This window comes from Lonchura striata, chromosome Z, assembly GCF_050655825.1.
Source record: "Lonchura striata isolate lonStrDom1 chromosome Z, ASM5065582v1, whole genome shotgun sequence".
Classification (NCBI taxonomy): Eukaryota; Metazoa; Chordata; class Aves; order Passeriformes; family Estrildidae; genus Lonchura; species Lonchura striata.
The window spans coordinates 49,424,791-49,443,962 of record NC_140740.1 but is presented as its reverse complement, the minus strand read 5'-3'; the positions used below and the strand labels follow the sequence as shown (position 1 = coordinate 49,443,962).

Here is a 19,172-nt window from a genome sequence, read left to right as displayed (position 1 = left end):
GCCAGTCCTCCACCAATATATCCAGCCTGAGTCCTTCTCATGGACTATAGTTCACAAACAGCTTCAGCTTGGTCCCCTCCATGGGGTACAGCCTTCCAGGAACAGGCTGGGTCCCCCATATGGTCACAAGTCCTGCCAGCACACTTGTTTCAGCCTGGGCTCCTCTCTCTATGGGCCACAGGTCCTGCCAGGAACCTGCTCCACCACCACCTGCAGGCACATCCACCTGCTCCAGTGTGGGGTCCTCCAGGGCTGCAGATGGATCTCTGCATCACCATGAGCTTCCATGGGTTGCAGCAGAATCTCAACAACTAAGCATGGAGCACTTGCTCCTCATCTTTCACCACTGACCTCAGTGTCTGCAGAGTTGTTCCTCTCATTCCTTCTCACTCCTCTCTTCTCTTGGACATCTGCACAAAACCTTTATTTTCTTCTTAAATAATGTATCACAGAGGTGTCACTGCTATCCCTGGTTGGCTCAGCCTGGGACAGTGATGGGCCCATCCATTGACTCAGTCGGACATGGGGGAAGCTTCCAGCAGATTCTCAGAGAAGCCACTGCTGCAGCCCCCCATTACCAGAACTTTGCTTTAATACAGATTCCTATATCACATTTTAAATTCCATAAACATGAAAAAATTTCACTAATATAGAATAATCAATAGCAGATTTGATTTTTGTATTAGAAATCCACTATCCTAATATTCTGCATTCTAAAATTGGGCAACATTATTGCCCAGTATCACTTTTAAATCTCTGAAAATTTCATGAATAGAGATTTCAAATATATGTATTTGCCTAATACACATTCAATAGAGAGAAAAAAAATCAAACCAAAGCCAACAACTCAAACAAATTCAAATACTCAAAATAACAAGTAGAAACTTCCAGTTCATCTACTCTTAGATAAACATAAATTTAGGAGTTGTATGATTTACTAAATTTTACTAGTAAACATAATTTTACTGAAAACCACACTGGAAGAATGCAAGAATGTAGTCCAAAGAATGGAACACAGAACTGTACTTTTACTCTATCAGTTTCATATCTTATAGCACTAGGAAAGTCCTGCTGTCCTGGAGATTATCCTGTGAGACAGTAAAAGATTTCTGTACACAGAATAATACTAGTCCTGTATTAACATTCATTTGGTTGGAGGATATTAAACAGCTGTTTGGAAATGTGTAGACTAATAATATTTCCTACTAGATTCTAGTTTGTCACTTAATTTTGGGTGCACAACAAAGCTTTGAAGGCAAAGTCGGAGGTTTCAGCCAAGAACATTCCAAGCAGGGAAAAAGGAAGAAAAAAACTGGTTCACAATGAGACTAGTAAAGCATGAGAAAAGATTGCACAGAGAGTATGTGAAATCTCTGCCCTTGGAATAATTTAAAGTTGAACAAACGATGCTAAGCAACCTTACCTGACTCAGAAGTTGGCCCTGCTTTAAGCAAATAACCTTCACAAACCTTTAATCCAAACAATTGTGTCATTCTATAAATGAAATATTTTATCACCATAAACAGAAGTGGGCAATGCTAAAGTTCTACTCAAAGATAAGGTTTTGAACTTATCTTCTGGGTAGAATATGCAGCATTTTCCAGAATTTATTATCTGAACCACTTATTGCCATAGCATACATTCTACTAGTAGAACATGATCAATGCTGACTTTGAACACATCTGCTAGGCAGAAAAAACCAATTTCATTAATTAGAAGTAGAACTCACTTATTTTTAATCAGTAAAAACAAATAAGGTAAATATTTTGGGGTTGCACCATATTCCCTCTCTATCACCTCTCAGAAAACATACTTCTTCATGTGTAATTGAAAAGACATCCTTAAAAAAACCCCAAATATTTGCACTATCTGCATAAATTTTCTTTAAACCTATAGGCAGAGATGAATCAGTTGATTTAAATTCTATTAGATCTCTAGAAAAAAATAATTCCAAGTGAAATGGGTTCCCCCACTTTTCAGTTATCTTGCCCTTTTAACCAGAAAATTGCTAGACTGTACTTGTCATAAGGTAAAATAGTTTACCTGTCAGAAACAACTTTTCAGGCATCCAGGTGGGAGATATGTAACTCCTGATCAATACTTTTGAATGAAACCAGAAATTATTTGAGCAGTACCTAATGCTGTGTTTGGTTTTTGGTTATTGTGTTAATTTACTAAGTCATTAGCCACGGTTTATAACATGGTAGTTTTGAAAAATATTCTCACAATAAAATGTAATATGTAACATGCAATGGACTGACGGCACTGCACTTCCTGGTATTTTATCAAATATATTTGACACTTTTAGCTAGTGTGCCTAATGTAGGCAAGGTATTCTTGAGAGATGCCAAACTGCCTGTCCTGGCAGGACAAACATTCCATTTCACAAACATTATGAAAATCTGCACAAATGTTGTGAGAATTATCTGCCAACAAATTTTTATCTATAAGTAAGACTTTAAAAGAATTAGCTGTTCACTTAGGTTTTTAGAAGACATAAGTATGAACTGGTGCCAACAATTTCACATGTCATATGAAGCCAGTTTTTGAATAATGATTCAAAAAAATTTTAATAATGATTCAGAAAGGCATAAGACTAACAATATCTGGGAAAAAATTAATTATTAAATAATTTGAAATAGCCTGGCAGGAAAAAAAAGGTCTTTAAATGGGTCAATAAATTTTTGTGACATTCAGTGATGTTACACTTGGAGGAGATTACTGAGATTTCATAATGTAAACAAAAATATGACTGTAAAAATTAATTTTTCTTTAGTACTCTCTGTTTCCTGCCTGTCTTTTATGTCCTCCTTGCTGACTTTGTGTATAGCTCTTTTTTCACCTAAGAAAATAATCACAAAATTCATACATGAATTAGCCTGCTGTGAATAAGGACCTTATAAATAGATAAATCACAAAAGCATATGTTAAAAATAAAGCTACAGTAAACTGAGCTTTCAGACATTCACCACAGAAACTCATAATGAACATCTATAGTCACTGCAAAACAAAAATGTACCAAGTTGCTCAGGATGTGGATAAAAATCAAACATATATTGTAGCTATAAATCCCCAACAGGAACAAAACTGGATATTTGCCATGATTTTGTCACATTCTACTCACCAGGCTATTTGAAAAGCCTAAATATGTAGTGGTATTTATTGAATATAATAATGAATATAATTTTGAAAAAACTGTACAATACATTTTAATAAGGAACTAACAAACCTTAATTTTTCAATTTTAAAATAACATTGGTGTATTGAAAAGTTGACGAAGTTAATATATGCTGAAAAATATTTACTTGTATTCTAACAAAAGATTAAGAAAAATGCCAGCTATTTTTAATAATTTCTAAAAAACGTTACTGTATTAAAACAAATAGTTCACTCAAGCCAATAAATCTTGTGAAGAGAGCTTTCACTCAAAATTGATGAAATTAAAAGTTCAGGTTTTGTAACATGTCTAGTATTTAATTTTACTGGTTTTACTGGTTACTTTCTGTTTCATTTTCCAATCTGGTAATATTAATTATACGTTTAAATTCCAATTAGCTGAAAATTCACTGCATTGCAATTAACATGCTGGTCCTACGACTCAAGAAATATAATCAAGGTTATATATAGAAACAGAATTACAACTGCAATTAACATCAAATATAGTTTTCATATAAAAACATCAGGAAATGAAAAGAAAATGTTTCTCTAAATTTAACAATAGAAACCAGTAATAGAAAAAAATGCAAGATCATAACATAAAGTTTATGATTATTACAAAGCAAGGTGTATTATCTTCCATTATGCCTTATCAGTTTGGTGTACCTTGTATTCACCATAATCTTTTTCATCTAACAGACTCAGTTTATTCAGCTCTACAAATTGTTCTGGGCTAGGTTCATCTGGCAAAGGTTGAATTGAGGCTTGTTCATATATTGGTTTTCCATTTAAAAAAAGTTCCTTCCAATCCATCATGAGCTTTGGTGGAATATGGCTGCATAAAAATGAAAAAAGGAAAAAGAAAAAAAAAGTTTTAAACCAAAAATTAGATGGTTGGATATTTGACAATACTGTATCCAAATTTACAAGAATTCCAATCATGAAACAAGCATATGCTAAATCAGTTATAGTTTATAATGCGTCCAGTAATTATTATAACCTCTTGTAAGTGTTTGTTTGCTTTTATGACAGCTGTAGGCACTTGTAGGCTTCAGTGTTTTCACCATTGTGTCCTCACACAACATTTGGCTAGAGGAGCTGTGAAGTAATAGTTTTGCTATTGCTACGTTTCCCTGCCCAAAAATATTCTTTCCTTTTGTGGTGTAAAGTCTCCTCTTGCCAAAAACATCTATAGAATATCTTTTTCTCAAAGTCAAAATTAATTCAGAATTATATGATTCAAACCCTTTCTTTTTTTAGTCATTTCACTGAACTGTGTGGCTAGGCTGACTATTGTACCACATACTAAATAAGCCTAAATTTATATAATTTACAGAAAATATAATAATGTGTATTTCATACGGTTACACTTTTATTATTTTAACATACTATTACACTAAAAAGCAGTAAGATTTTGGCATACTTTCTAATACTGTAAGTCTAAGCCCAAATCAAATCACTGAACATTAATGAAAGAACCACAGCCAAAACACCCCACTCCATGATACTTGAAACACTTTTACAGCACAGGCTTGTGTACAGTGATCTGCACTGCTTGGAGATCACTGCCTTTGTAGGACCTTCTCAGAAACCCTGTGCAACTAGGGCATATCAGAAGAGGGAATCGCAGCTTGGAGGACTCAGAAGTATCTGGGCTCAATTGATGTTTATATAAACTCCAGGAAGTTTATGAATCTTGGGAAATTCATCCTGTTTGTATTATTCTGAGGAAGTGTTCACCTAGTGAAGCAAACTAGGATGAGATGAGCACCATTCAGTTTTGACTTTTAACTAAGGAATTTTTTAATAAGAAAGGAAATCAGCAGTTCCACAAACTGTGGATTTTGGTCTCCTAAGAATTCAAGTTAGTTGAGTTTTCAAGAAATTATGCATTAGTTCACTCTGTATTACACACCAGTGAATTCTCACATGAAAATAAGGTCACCATTCTAACATGTTGCCATTGCAGCTGCCATGTAAAATATCTGAGAAACTATATAATTTGCTCTAATGCTTAAACCAGTCTGATTAATGCAGCCTAACAGCTATTATTTTTGCCTAGCTGCTGCATACTCACTTGTTTGTCAGTTGACGATATTCACCTACTTTTGTTGACATATCAATGATTTGGCCTACCATTTCCCAACATATAGAATAATGCTTTTTATAGCGTGCCTGAGCTCTTTCGGCAGAAATTTTCTCATGGTATTCTCTTTCTCTGGTTATTTGTTCTTCATTATCAATAGTTTCTTGTTTTGCAAGAGCCTAGAATTGTTTTTAAGGAAAAAAATTAAGTCTGCAGAGAAAGTGAAAGTGCAGAGGTACACAGTCTTGAAAATTAAAATTAACTTAGAGAAACAGAAACAGCTCGATTCTCACCAGAGTTGCATAGCCAGCAGGAAGACTAACACATAAACAAATCTAAACATTTTTATTCACTTTATAAATTCCCATTTGTTTGCTTTCTAAACTAGAATAAAGGAAAAACCCATTACTTCTTTTATGACAAACAGATTAAGACATATTCAGTCCCTGAGGGCAGTGAAATTGCAGCTTTCAGTGTAACAACCTGTTTAGAACATGTAATTTATCTTACTAGATTCTGATCTTCAAATAATTTCATATTATTGATGTTGTTCAATCTTTGAAAGATTTCTGGTCATGGTAGAAAATTGTCAGTAGTTCCTATAGTGGTGTGCTCCATCACCACCTCCTGTGGTGGTGGCTGAAAGCATACTTAAAGAGGTGAAGTAATCAATAGCTATAGCTGCTGATTACACAGGATTCCAGCTGTGTTGGAAGATTTGGAGTTGACAGGAGAAAAAAGAAATCTAATATTACATTATGACCTACTATGAGCATAGCACTTGGCAATTTTCCACACAATTATAAATCTTTTTAATCAACTTAAAGCTTCAAAGCAGAAATTAGCACTCATGAGTGAAACTACTCCAGCATTTTTCAAAACCAGATCATATCTAAATGAAATTAAGAACATGATTCCTGTAACAGGACCTTAGGTTATTGTCCTCTTGCCTCTGTGAAACTGTGCCTTCCTACAAAGTTAAAATCAGTATGGAAGAAAAATCAGACTTTCAGTTACTCAGCTTTATACCTTATTACAGGATCATGGAACTTGAACCATCAAGAATGGTTTGGGTTTGAAGGGACCTTTAGAGGCCACCTAAAGTTCAAACCTGCTGCTGTGGGCAGGCCCACCTTTCACTGGATCAGGTAGATCTTTCTCCCTGGAAAATTCCCCCAAACTTTTAACACAGTACAAAATATACTCAGTCCCACACTTACAGTTACATCCTCATTGCTTATAGCTGTGACTTTGAACAAAGACAAAAGAATATATTTACTACTAAATCATCACGTCCCTAGAAAAGTCCCGAAGTCGAACAGTTGACAATACAGATTTTGTAACAGGAAGGTATTCTAGCACTCCTGCAGCAATTCAAAGATAAATCTTTTACCGCTTCTCTGTCAAGAGCTTCCTGGAACTCCTTCTGTCGTCTGTCTTCATATTGCTTTTCCCTGAAAATTCTGTTCTGCCTTAGCACCTCTTTTTCATGCCGAACATGCATGAGTTGAGCAGCAATCCTTCGCTCATGCTGAGATTGTTTCATTAGTCTGTAAATGAGCTGCTCCTCCCGGTAAGTCTTCTGAAAGATAAAAAAAATAATAGTACTAAACACAATTGATAAACTATTTCCTAGAAAACTCATCAGTGTCTAATATGAGAAATAGGAATGCTGTCATATGATGGAATTCACCTACTTATATGGGACATAAATTCAGAACAACATTCATATCTATTTATTAGTACAATTTGTACGAACTATGTAAGAATTCAAAATATGCCTTAACTGAGATACCCAGTAAAAATACATCTGGTCAGACTAACTCCATTTAATATGGTTATTTCCCATGTGCAAAGAAACTGCAGCATATTTAAAATAACAGCTTCTTATCTGAACATATACTCTTTCCTCAGATCATTAATTTAACCCTGTTATTCAATAGTCACCATTTTTAGCCATAATCTTCAGCATCCTTGAGCAATCTATTTTCTACAGATTTGAAATTTTTTTTCTTCTTTTAGGGGAATTGGGTAATTATATTCTCCATTCTTCCCTATTCAGCAGACTGGGACTATGAGGAAGAATTCAAAACCTAGCAAAATACAAGACTTCTGGGTAATAGTTCCAGTGTCCTTACAGGGACATGAATATAATATGCTATCCAGTACTAAAGGAAAATCATTCTGAACAATTACTTGAGATGTGGTCTATATGCACAGACATTTTGAAGGCTGTGAGTTGTTATTTTTCAAAGTATTCTTGAAATATAATAGTGTCTTCTCACTGCTACACTTCTCCAGACTTTTCTTGGTATCTAAACTAATGCTTAATCTAACCTCAAGTTTTGCCTTACTATCACAGTCCAAAACTCCTCTTGAGTCCTGAACAAAAACATCAGCTTGCCTTAAAAACATCATTGCCAAATACCAATGCTACAGCAGAATTCTAGGGGAAATCTCTGATTTGCTAGATATTTGCTTCTGATGAATCAAAACTGCTGTGAAATTTGTTCAAATTTAAGAACTTAAATTGGGATCTAATTTGAAGATCTCAAATTCATTCTCCTAGAAACAGAGGCACAAGTAAAGTCAATTAGTAGTAATTAAAAAAAAAAAAAAAGAAAACCTGAACCACACCAAAATAAAGTATCACTTCTATTTTCTTTCAGTCTGGTTTATTTTTTCATCAGCTGTCTCTGACAGAGAAGGTAAAACACCTTATGTAACTTCATTGATAAATGAAAAATCCAACTTGATTGCATATGACATTATTTATGAAAAATTCAATGAAAAGGTCTACATCTGTCCTACAATGGAGCCAGGACACCTGTAACAGCATTCTAATGCAAAGCATGACTGTTGCAGTTGAAATAATAAGAGAAGAACTTTCTAAATAATCTAGATATTTAATGTTGATTTTGGGGAGAAATCAAACAAACAAGCAAGCAAATATCTCTTTTCATATTTTTAAATTCCCTTTCCTGCCTCAGTTCTATCCACTGTTTCATGGTACTTAGTATTTCAAGTGAGATTTCAAAGAAGAGCAAAGGTTACACAATTCACTTCCTACTGCAAGTAAATATCCTTATTTTTTTTCATTAGTTGCTGCTTAACCTCAACCACAAATTATTACAGCAGTAATAAACCTTCACCAGTTGAAAATTGATGTTAAAATCTTTATTTGCAGGGAATTGAAGGAGCCGCCCTAACAGAGTTGTCATTTGTCATATGCAAAACATCAATTGAATCGTGCAAACAGTTGGTCCAGTGAGAAATTAAAATACCTTCTCTAGGTGAACTTCCTCTTCATAAAGAAAATTGGAAGATGCTCATTTAGAACACTTCACAGGAGCCAAAAGAGATTTTCTCTTTTTTAAAGGGTAGAGAATTTCAATATTTTAAGTGATCAAATACTTTGGCGCACTCATTAGGCCTAAAGAGAGCCACTAGGAAATTCTTGAGGAAAAACAGGCAATTCACTCAAAACTACACAACAGGTAAGTAAGGATTCCAAACACCAAACTCGAAACTCATAGTTTCAAAAAGGATCTTCATTGGATGGAGAAGTGCAACATTAGTAGCTATCTTTCACACAAAAAGAAATGCAGAAAGTACTCAAGTCTGGCAAGTACTCAAAGGCTGGCAAGTTTTGAAACTTCAGAACATACAAGGACACAAAATAACAATTGTAGAAAAAGTTTTTGTCATAACATTTTGTTTAAACATCTTCACAGAGAACTGTGAAGTGCTTGAAGAAATCATAAATATCACAAATGGGACAACTTAGTAATACTTCGGAAAATTATTATTAAGGAAGCACAATAGATGCTTTTGTCAGTTTACCTACTTAAGACAACAGTGGCATCCAGTGGCCAAACATTAACGTGGTTACATTTTGGGTTGCTCATACATAGTTACTATATCATGTTCTTCTATTTTTCTATTTCCTTGTTTGATTTACATACAAGTGATACATTTCTGTGCTGTTTTTCAGTCATAAATGACCATTTTATGACCTAAACTTGGAGCTTGGCACACACAAATATATTTGATTGACAAGTAATAAGCTAGTAACAATTTGTTTCTCTTCCCATTTTCACATTCTCAATTCACTGCTGATAGTAAGTGATGTCTGATAACTTTTTAAAACAGAGATATAAAATCTGAACAGAGCTATAAAAATAACAAGTACAAATCACCAATAATTTGGTGAAATTGTGGAGATAAAGTTGGGATGAAGCTATACAATTGTCAAGTATGTTCAACACCGGCCTATGAAAATCTGATTGGCATCATGCTGTGCTCCACCTAGAGTACTGTCATGTAATTGTAAAGTATTTTCTCTCTCAGGCTCCACCTTGCAGTGTACCAAAAAAAAATTGAACAGGATTATTTTAATAAACTTTTATAAATATGGATATGAAACACATTACAGCAGTCTGAAGGGATGAAATTCCTTCAATTCTAAATGATCCCATGCCAGGTTCAAGACTTATACAGTGGACGTAAAACTCAGACCTGAATGCATATAAACAGCTGCAATTTCAGTCAACAAACCCTTTCTGGTTCAATATTTAATAAATGGAAAAAGCAATCTTGAACTATTTTCTATTTCCATTCATTTTTTAAAGAAAATACCTCAGTTTGCTTCCCCCTTCTCTTAAGTCAAGTAACATCTAATGTCTGAAATCTCATGAAGTTCCAACAAAACAGTTTTTCCTCTGTTAATTTAGAACCGAATTACCACTAAATATATTCTCTGATATGGTCAGATTACTGTTTCAGTCAAACACTAATTTGCCGTTCCTTCTCATCCCTGCAGTCTGTGATTTCAATTGTACGTATAGCAAAGCTGATTTTTCTTCTTGGGAAACTAGGAACACTACTGCTAGTTTTCACTTGATTTAGAGCCTCTCTGGAGCCAGTCTGAGCTGCTGTATCTACCAAGTGCTCTGGTAGCCATGGCTTTTAGAATCAGTGATCCACACTGCTGGGGTTGCAAGAGCTGAGAGCGCTTAAAGAGCAAGTTTTTGGGACTGCAGTGATTTCAGGCAAGTGGGTTGCAAAACTTTCATCATGGCCTATGTGTATCAACAAGAACATGAAATAAATCTCTTTGAATAAGAACTTGGAGACAGGATATATCTAGAGATGGACTTTTCTAAGTCACTACAGGTATTTTTCGAGAATATAGGTCTGATAGACATTGAGCAGCATCTAACTTCCAGATATTTACCCCAAAAACCTTTTTCTTAACATTTCCAAAAAATCTTCAGACATTAGGTGCCAAGGCTTAAAAATATATATTTTCACAGGCACTACACATCTGAAATGCTACTATTATATTATTGTTACTAGTATTATTAGTATTAGCAGTAGAGATAGGCTCAGCTATATATGATCTAAACTATATGATCTAAACACATATGATCAACACATATGATCTAAACTAAGGACTCACATGGAAATACTAAAATAAAAAATAACCAGAAATCAAAAAACCCCAGTAAGTTACAAGGCTGTGTATTGATAGAATCATTACAAAAGAGACAATCTGTGAAATTAGTAATCTAAAAAGCTTCTTTTTAAAGGAGAACAAAGAAGAATCCTTTGCTTTTTAATGTATGAAGAAAAATCTTAAAAGCCTTGTGCTTTATGGGACAAATGTAATAATCAGCAAAATTCATTTTTAGACACAATACCGATATTCTCCAGAGACATATCTTGTATTTCATAACATATCAAACCCCAAATCTCTGACCTGCAAATAAAATTTTGATTCTCAGCACAGCCATTTCAGAATTCATCAGTCCAGATGAAAACCTTCATATGACACTACAAGTTATGTAACTACAAGTTTTCAAACAAGGAATGCCATGTTTTGTTGTTCTTAAATAATAATCTTCTTTAGAACCATTATACATTTTGATACTGTAGGATGTTCAGCTTTTGGGGATGGGAGGCAGGGAATAGACAGGTCAGTTGCAAATTTTTAGTAATCTTTGTTCTGCTGCCTTAATTTTATCCTTTTAAGTTTACAAGTATGGTGTATGACATAAGAGTGGTGACTAAGAACAGCCAACCTTCTGTATTTTTTAAGGGTTAACATAAAAAAGATATTCAGACATAAGTGTGTATAAGTCCCTTTATCCCCTTCAGATTTTATTCAGCCTTCCAAAAGTACTTGTTTCATATTTGTAAGCTCATTTTAGATTACTATTAAATGCACATAGACTATGTACTTCACCATACAATTTCCCACCTCTTGAGCCTCGTGTGCTGCTAACTGATCCACTAGCATTTTTCGTCGTCTCTTTGCTCGTTGCTCTCTAGCAAATGTATCTTCCTGTACACGTTTTTGAATTTTCCTTATATATTCATCATCTGAATAAATATTTAACAGCTCAGTTCTCTTCTCTGGTATAGTTTTTAGACCTGTTGCTTGAGACTTCTGTGTTTGCAATAATTCTTGCACATCACTGATTGAAAAAAAAAAAAGATTGGAATTACCATTCTTAAGGGTCTTTTCACACTGATGTCAGTATAGGTATGTGCAAGTACAACAAATGTAGAACATCACTCTGTGGAATCTGCGGCTACTTCTTGACAATGTCCACTAAGTCCAACACTGACTTAGGCCAACTAATCATTAGTTTCTTTGTCAATACAAAGCCAAATTCCACAGAAATAGGAAATTAGGACAGCTCACATAACGCCAAAGAAAGTGGGGTTACTCCTCAATATTGCCCTACACTCTGAGTAGTTTTGTAAGTATCAATCACAGGTTTACACACAGAAATATCCACAGCAGTATACAACAGTGTCATATCTTCTGAGCAGGGCATGGATATAACCAAAGGTGACAGAATAAAAATTACTTGCAATTATTCACAAATACATCAACATACAGATAAGTTTCAGGATAAAAGTTACTCCTTTTCCCTTTGAAATGTGTTACTGTGTATGCACATTCACAACAATTCCTATCTTGCTGCAAGGGTAACTGACCTTACAGACCCAATGACTAAAATGTACATAGAAAATATGCATTTTGAGCCTTTCCTTGGTGCACACGTGGCAAAAAGTAGTGAAGGAAGTCTAAGCTGTCCCTACAACAACTAAAGGTAACTTAAAGACACTGCAATTGTGTTGGACCCAAAATCAGTGCTAGTACGGCATTTGTTCAGAGGATAATCAGAGTTTAAATGAAACATTATTCTTTCTTCAAGTAGCTGTCTACATAGCAGACACCTAGAATAGGATGCAGCCTATTCTTAACAATTTAGCATCCAAAGATTACCTGTCAGTCACATGGTCATGTACTGCAGAGACATTTCCAGTCATAGACTTCTCAAACTTTTCTATCTCCTTGTATACGTTCTGAAGAAGAAACACACAATTTTATGTTTCCTTTCTCTTCACAAAGCAACATAAAGAAGGTTCAATAGAAAAAATACTAGGGAATTACTTTTATGTCATGTTAGTACAAGAGAAATGCTCACACTGAAAATATTTCAAGCATCAGCTACACCAAGAATAAAAGCAAAATTATTTCCATCTTTCACATTTCAATTCCTTCCCCTCTTCCCCTTTTCCAGCTACAAGTACTTCCACCAGCCAGAAAACTCTAGAATTTTGCAGCTGTTCTTTCTACAGGATAAATCTGTTTTTTCATAGGGCTCTAGCAGAGCAAGTAATTCTCACCATATGGGGATTTGAAACAAGATACTCTGGAATATGATCTGCTTTTGATTTAGTAGCTTGAATGTATCCCTAATAGTTATTCAAGTAACTGTCTTACTACAGGTTACTAAACTCTAGATTTAAAGACTCCTGTTACTGTAGCCCAGTTGTAAAAAGCAGTAATAGTTGCACGCCTAATGACAATGTAATCCATGAATTTGAATTACAATCCATGAGTTTTTTGGTACTACATAATGCAGATTTTTTTTTTTAATTGTTGCATCTCTCTGATTTAAAGTTATTGTCAATTTCAGCTGTTACTAGCATTTAATAAGCAGACAGTTTCATAGTGTGTTATAAACCAGTTCAAACATTATGGTTCAAAATGTTATAATGCACAAATCAAAACAGAACACTAATGTTTTTATTTAATGTATTATTTCTAGTAGACTCATAGCTACTCTCAACAATCAAATTACTACTTACCTATGATATTTATGCAATATGAAATTTCTCTTACATCAAAACAATTCTTATTTAAAAAAAACCTGCAAAATCATAATTGTGTAAATATTCAGCCCAATTTTCACTGGTAAAACTGACATCATTTTGACAATCAGCAGCTGGTGCAAGTGCAGTATTTACAATCATAAATTTTCCCAGAAACAGTGAGGTAGGTTTGAGTTAATGTAATTAGCATTAAAACAATATAGATGATAATTACCTCTGCTTCTCTTTTCTTCTTTAAGAATCTTTTGGCTTCAAATGATTTTATAGTAGGTCTTGATGGTTGTTTTTGAATCTGTGTAACAGCTGTTTGAATCCTGGCCATTATTTCATTTTGTCTCCTTCCTATGTGATTCTGATATGAGCCAAATACAATTAAACCAAAAATTATCTTCCAGGAAGAAACTAGAAGAGATTATCTGACTCCAGACTTGAACAGATGAGCAATGCTTTACAGACTTTTAAGGGCTTTATTGAATTCTAGTTCTAGTAAGGTACCTGTTTCAGGTCTGAATAAAGCACAGAAAATGAGAATACTAGTTTCCTCGTACACAAATTGAGAATACCATTAGGTAACACTAGCACAGATGATCAAGAAGTAACAAATATATAAATCACACTCATTTAAAGTGCACCAGACATGTAGGCAGGTAAATGTGGAATAAAGAAGAAAAAATAGTTTTTATACAAAGAAGTCAAATATAGTTGGAAATACATACTGCATCAAAAGAGCTATTCCAAAATTTTATTTTGTAATGTTGTTTTGAATATTTTGTTTATTGCTTGCATTTTCCTGTCTAGATACATGAAGGGGCCTTTTTTCCTTCTTGTTATGTAGGGGCAGTAGAATAGCTAAATAATCACAGCAAGACTCTCACCCTTCATTAGCCACATAAAATATATATCAAATTAGTCAACAATCGCTAGTATAATTCAATACTCCGATGCCTGGCCATTTCCTCTATATAAACTATAAACTCTGCATTGGGTGAGTGTTCCCCATGTCTAAAGTAATGTCTTCTTTCTTTTTTTCTTCATCAGAATAGCTACACAGAAGCACAAAATGTTCTGAGGCCATACCTACTATAGATGCCATTCTGTCATTTTCTTGCTTTTGTACAATGCTCCATCTTTTCTTCATAAAAGAAGAATCACACTAAACTCTTGTACAAGAACATCTCAAATGCATACAAGTTGTGATATGTACCCTTTTTCTTCAAATCTATAAATATTTGCCATGCTTGAAAATATGCAAACACTCTCAACTTAAGATGAAGTGATTTTTAAATAGGAATGTTCTTAAGGTCTTGAAAGAGTACATTGGCTTTATTTCCATGCACACCACCTTTCTTTGTCCTTCTATAAACAAGAGCACATAGCACAGAATCAGGAAGCCTTCACAAAAGCACATAGCACAGAATCAGGAAGCCTTCACACTGGTTTTAATTAATTCATTAAGAACATAACCTTCAGAAAATACTTCTTCAGAAGTCTATAAAAATAAGTAGTCATTATTTCTTGGGCTCTTTGCTCTTCTGAGCTCTCAGCTACTCTGCAACATCCACATGAGCTCTCTTATCTGTTAGCAATTTTGATTTTGTTTCATTCTCATGTGGCACTACAGTTTTCAAATGTTAAACATCCAGCAGAGAAGAGTCAGAAACAGCAATAAACATTAAAATATTACAATTTAGAGACTATTGCTTCCAACTGTGTTTTTCTGTGTTAATGTACACAGAAAAACACACAAACATGTTCAAACTGAAAATCAAGACCAGCTCCATAGAAAAGAACTAAGAGATTTGAACTTGAATGATGCCAAACTTTGTTGACAGAAAAGGACACCTCATTGCTCTGCACAGCTTCCTCTGGAGGAGATGCACAGAGGGATGCTCTGGTATCCAGTGAGATGACATGTGGAATAGAATCACAAAATGGTTTGGGTTGGCAGGGACTTTTAAGATCACCTAGTTTCAAGCCTCCTGCTCTGGGCAAGGACAGCTTCAACTAGACCAGGTTATTTAAAGTCCCATCCAAGCTGGCCTTAAACACTTCTAGGGATGGATAGTCCACAAGAATTCCTTAAAGATCTTCCACCTCTCTTCTCCTCCCTTGTCCCTGAAGGCAGCCTCTCAGATGATCTATCTCCCTAAAGAGCTGGAAGTCTGCTTTTCTGGAGGGAAAAGGGATCTACCTTTACTCCTAATCTGATACCTCAGGACTAAAACACCATCAACCCATGCACCAACATTGTCACTGCAGCCCAGGCTGCCTCCAGTCTTGATGTCTCCAATTATCTTGTTTGTATTGGTGACCATTAGATCCAATATCACATCCCCTCTGGTAGGGCTGTCTACTACCTTGCTCAAGAAGTTGTCCTCTATTCCAAGAGTTTCCTGGATTGCCTACAGGTCCTTGCACTAATTTCCCAGCAGATGTTGGGGAGTTTGAAGACCCACAGCAGAACAAGAGCCTGTGAGCACTATGCCTCCTGAAGCTGGACCAGGATTTGGTCAAATAGGCTTGCCTTAGTCAGGAATACTGTAGTAAACACCAGCCACAGGGTTCCATGTTTTGCTTTGGTCTCTGATTCTTATCCACAGGCTTTCAACCTGCTCATGTCTATCCTTCAGAGACAACTCTTCACATCCAATCCACCTCTTGATATAGAGGGCAAACCCGCAGCCTCTTGTTCCTCTCCTGTCCTTTCTGAACAGCCTGCAGCCATCCACAGTTGCACTTCAGTCACAGGATTTGTCCCATACAACACCAGGGGAGGAAAGGAAGCGTTTCTTTACTGAAAGTCTCCAGCTTTGTAGATACTCAAAACCACACTGAACAAGGTCTTGAGGAGCCTGCCATAGCTGGCTTTGCTTGGAGCAGGGGGGATAAACTGAGTTCCAGAGGCTCTTTCCAACCTATGTTCCTCTCTCTAGTTCTCAACCTTCCTATTCTATGATTCAAATGCCATTCTGAACTTGTCTTGAATAAGACCTGCTCTCAGTTGCTCAATTCCTTTAAGTAATCCCTCTGCAGGTGAAGTGATATGTTGACTTTTCGGTACTATCTTAGCACTTGTTGATAAACTTCTGCTTGAAGACTATTTTTCAGAAATAGTGCCAGAAAAAAAAGTTACATTTCTCCCAGCTGAATTTAATTCATTATATATACCTTATTAAAAATTCATCATCCTGATAACAAATAATGGTCTGGAAATACTGAATATTACTACTGACAACAAGAAGGAAGTATTTAACAGAACCTACCACATCAACACTAACTTCCTTTTAGACATTTATTTTCCTTTTATTTTTCTCTCTTTGTGTTTCTCAGCATACAGTAGTTGCAGAATGGAGTGCAGTATAAATGTATGGAGAGACATGCAACAGAATCAATCAAACCACAGTGGCACAGAGCTGAACATAGTTAAAAATAGGTTTCCTGGAGGGGAAATTAGTCTGAGTTGATACCTAGACCACAATGCAGTCTGCAATCTGTACTGATCAAACGAGTAAAGAGGCAGCTGCTGAACAACTACTAGCTTTTGTTGTTATAGTATTTTAAGTCTGGAGAAAGCTTGAAAACAGAGCAGGTAACACAGAATGAACCAAAACAAAGAAACACAGAAGATCAATATCCTATTGAGTTCCTGTGCAAACCCACTGTACAAGACATAGCAAAGAATTGCTTCTTTTCCTTTTAAGTACTGGGCTTTGAACAGGAGATTTACAAAGTAAAGAGAGAATGCACATAACATGTTTGAAAGGTATGTGTAAATATGCTACCTTTTTTATATTTATACAAAATAGACTTAGTTACCTCTTCATTTCCCCTTTCAGTAGATGCAAGTTTTGCAGTTGCTGCAGGTCTCATTGCTTCCACAGCTACTCCAGTGAGCTTTGCTTTCCTCTTTTTTTCTAAAGCAATATACAATTCATATAAAAGCATTGTTGCAGCCCCATGCTGTCTTGTCATGATGTCTTCGGCCATATTCTCATTAAACTGCACACCAAGGAGGTGAAGTGTGGGTTCCAGGCGAGAAAAATTGTTAATTTTTGCATCTGCACCTCTGTATGATTAAAAACAACAACAACAAAAAAAAAACCTAAAACTTAAATTTATTTTCAATTCCAACTTGCTGCATTAAGCATGGTCATGACACTTATCTCATACCAAGACAGGAGTAGAAAAAAACAACCCACAGAGGATTTTCTTAAATAATGTGATACATTCTTTGGCTTAAGTTTTATACTGCTGTACAGGTAACTGCATTGATTACTATGCTTAACTTTTTGAAAAGACAAAGTAAATTCTGATATGTGTGCACACAAAATGTATCTAATAGCAAAAGCTAATCTGCAATTGCAGCTAATGGTATACCATCTGCAAAACAGACAAGGAATTCAAACAACGTTTCTACATTATCTGTATCAATCACTCAAATTCTCACCAATTAAACCATAGGAACAAAAAAAAAAGGGGTCTGTATTACCTAATAGCCTTTACAACATATTTTTTCTTCAAGAAAAAGAAATAGACACACAGGTTAAAGCAGTGTTGAAAACAAATTCTACATTCTAAATGAGAAATTTACATTTGAAACTAAGATAGTGGCTGGCAGGCTATTATTTCTTTTGATATGTAGGTTCTCGTGGAAAAGCACTCAAGATCCACAGATATACAGGGCAAACCCAAATAACAAGAAATTGTCAGTTTATAACAATCAGCATATCAAATTTCATCAGATATATCCATAACTTCAGTCTGAGTCAGAAGATCATGCTTTCTATACTGCTCTATTGCTTGAGTTCACAATAGTTACTTCACATGGAGCAAACAGCTTTTGAGGTCAGCCAAGATCCAGCATAATTCTACAGAAATAGCTCATTTTAACTGAAGCCTTTCTGGTAACACAGTATTCATCTTATTTCTAGATTAAACTCTCCAGGAGCTCATTATCCTCACTGTAACAATCCCAGCTTTATTTCTTATACACTGACACTGACACTGAAGCTTACAAGTATTGAGCACTTTTTCTGCCTTTGATTCAAGGTTAAGATGAGCCCTCTTGCCAGAAATCATCTGACATGCACTGAGAAGCTCTTAACTTTTCATTCTGTGAGACTGACTTGTTTGTACATCTCTACTTCTCCCTCCTTGCACTCCTTGAAGACAAGAGCAGCAGGTGCAGTCTCCTGGTCCTAGGGACTCCCCCCACCATCACAAACTTTCAAAGACTATTGAGAGTGGCCCAGCAATGACATTGGCCAGGTTACATAGCCTGGGTAAGTATGTGCCATTAGGTCCCATGGACTTACACATTTCCAATTTACTTAAATATTCCTTAAACTTTTCCTTCTCCATGGTTAAATCCTTCTTCCTACAGACTTTCCTGTATGTCTTAGGGCCTTGGGATACCTTAGTCTTTTGCATGTCCCAGGAGCCCTATATTTTCCCCAGCCTTCCTTTTGCTGTGGACATAACTTTAAAAGCCCATCTTGTTGCTCTTCTACCTAGACATATGACAAGACCTTTTTTCCATGAGGGCAATAATATATAAAATACATACAAATTTCATATTGAAAAAAATTGCCTGGAGAGGTAGTATAGTCTCCATCATTGGAGGTCTTCCAGATCACACAGGGTAAACAACGGGTGCAGACCTTCCTGTTAGTTTCAAGGACTTGGGGTTTCTGAGTGTGAGTCTTATTTAGTAGACTAAGATAGAGAAGGCATTAAG

At 35.4% G+C, this 19,172-nt stretch overlaps 1 protein-coding gene across 18 annotated transcripts in view; it reads right to left on the bottom strand.

The window, feature by feature from the left end:
• SPEF2 (sperm flagellar and cilia associated 2) overlaps positions 1-19,172 on the bottom strand; it is a 72,955-nt gene that overhangs the window by 49,140 nt on the left and 4,643 nt on the right. For 16 of the 18 annotated variants that reach the window (XR_014951665.1, XR_014951666.1, XR_014951668.1 and 13 more), the window contains exons 3-9: positions 17,252-17,501; positions 13,650-13,787; positions 12,543-12,622; positions 11,505-11,721; positions 6,636-6,824; positions 5,234-5,421; positions 3,823-3,991 (exon numbers count right to left, since the gene is read on the bottom strand). Coding sequence is in view for 13 of the 18 variants with exons in the window: in XM_031507294.3 (XP_031363154.3) it covers positions 3,823-3,991; positions 5,234-5,421; positions 6,636-6,824; positions 11,505-11,721; positions 12,543-12,622; positions 13,650-13,787; positions 17,252-17,501 (1,231 nt within the window). In the remaining 5 variants the exon portion in view is untranslated. The remainder of the gene's footprint in view (positions 1-3,822; positions 3,992-5,233; positions 5,422-6,635; positions 6,825-11,504; positions 11,722-12,542; positions 12,623-13,649; positions 13,788-17,251; positions 17,502-19,172) is intronic. The other 2 variants (XM_085567870.1, XM_085567881.1) reach the window with 2 other exon arrangements.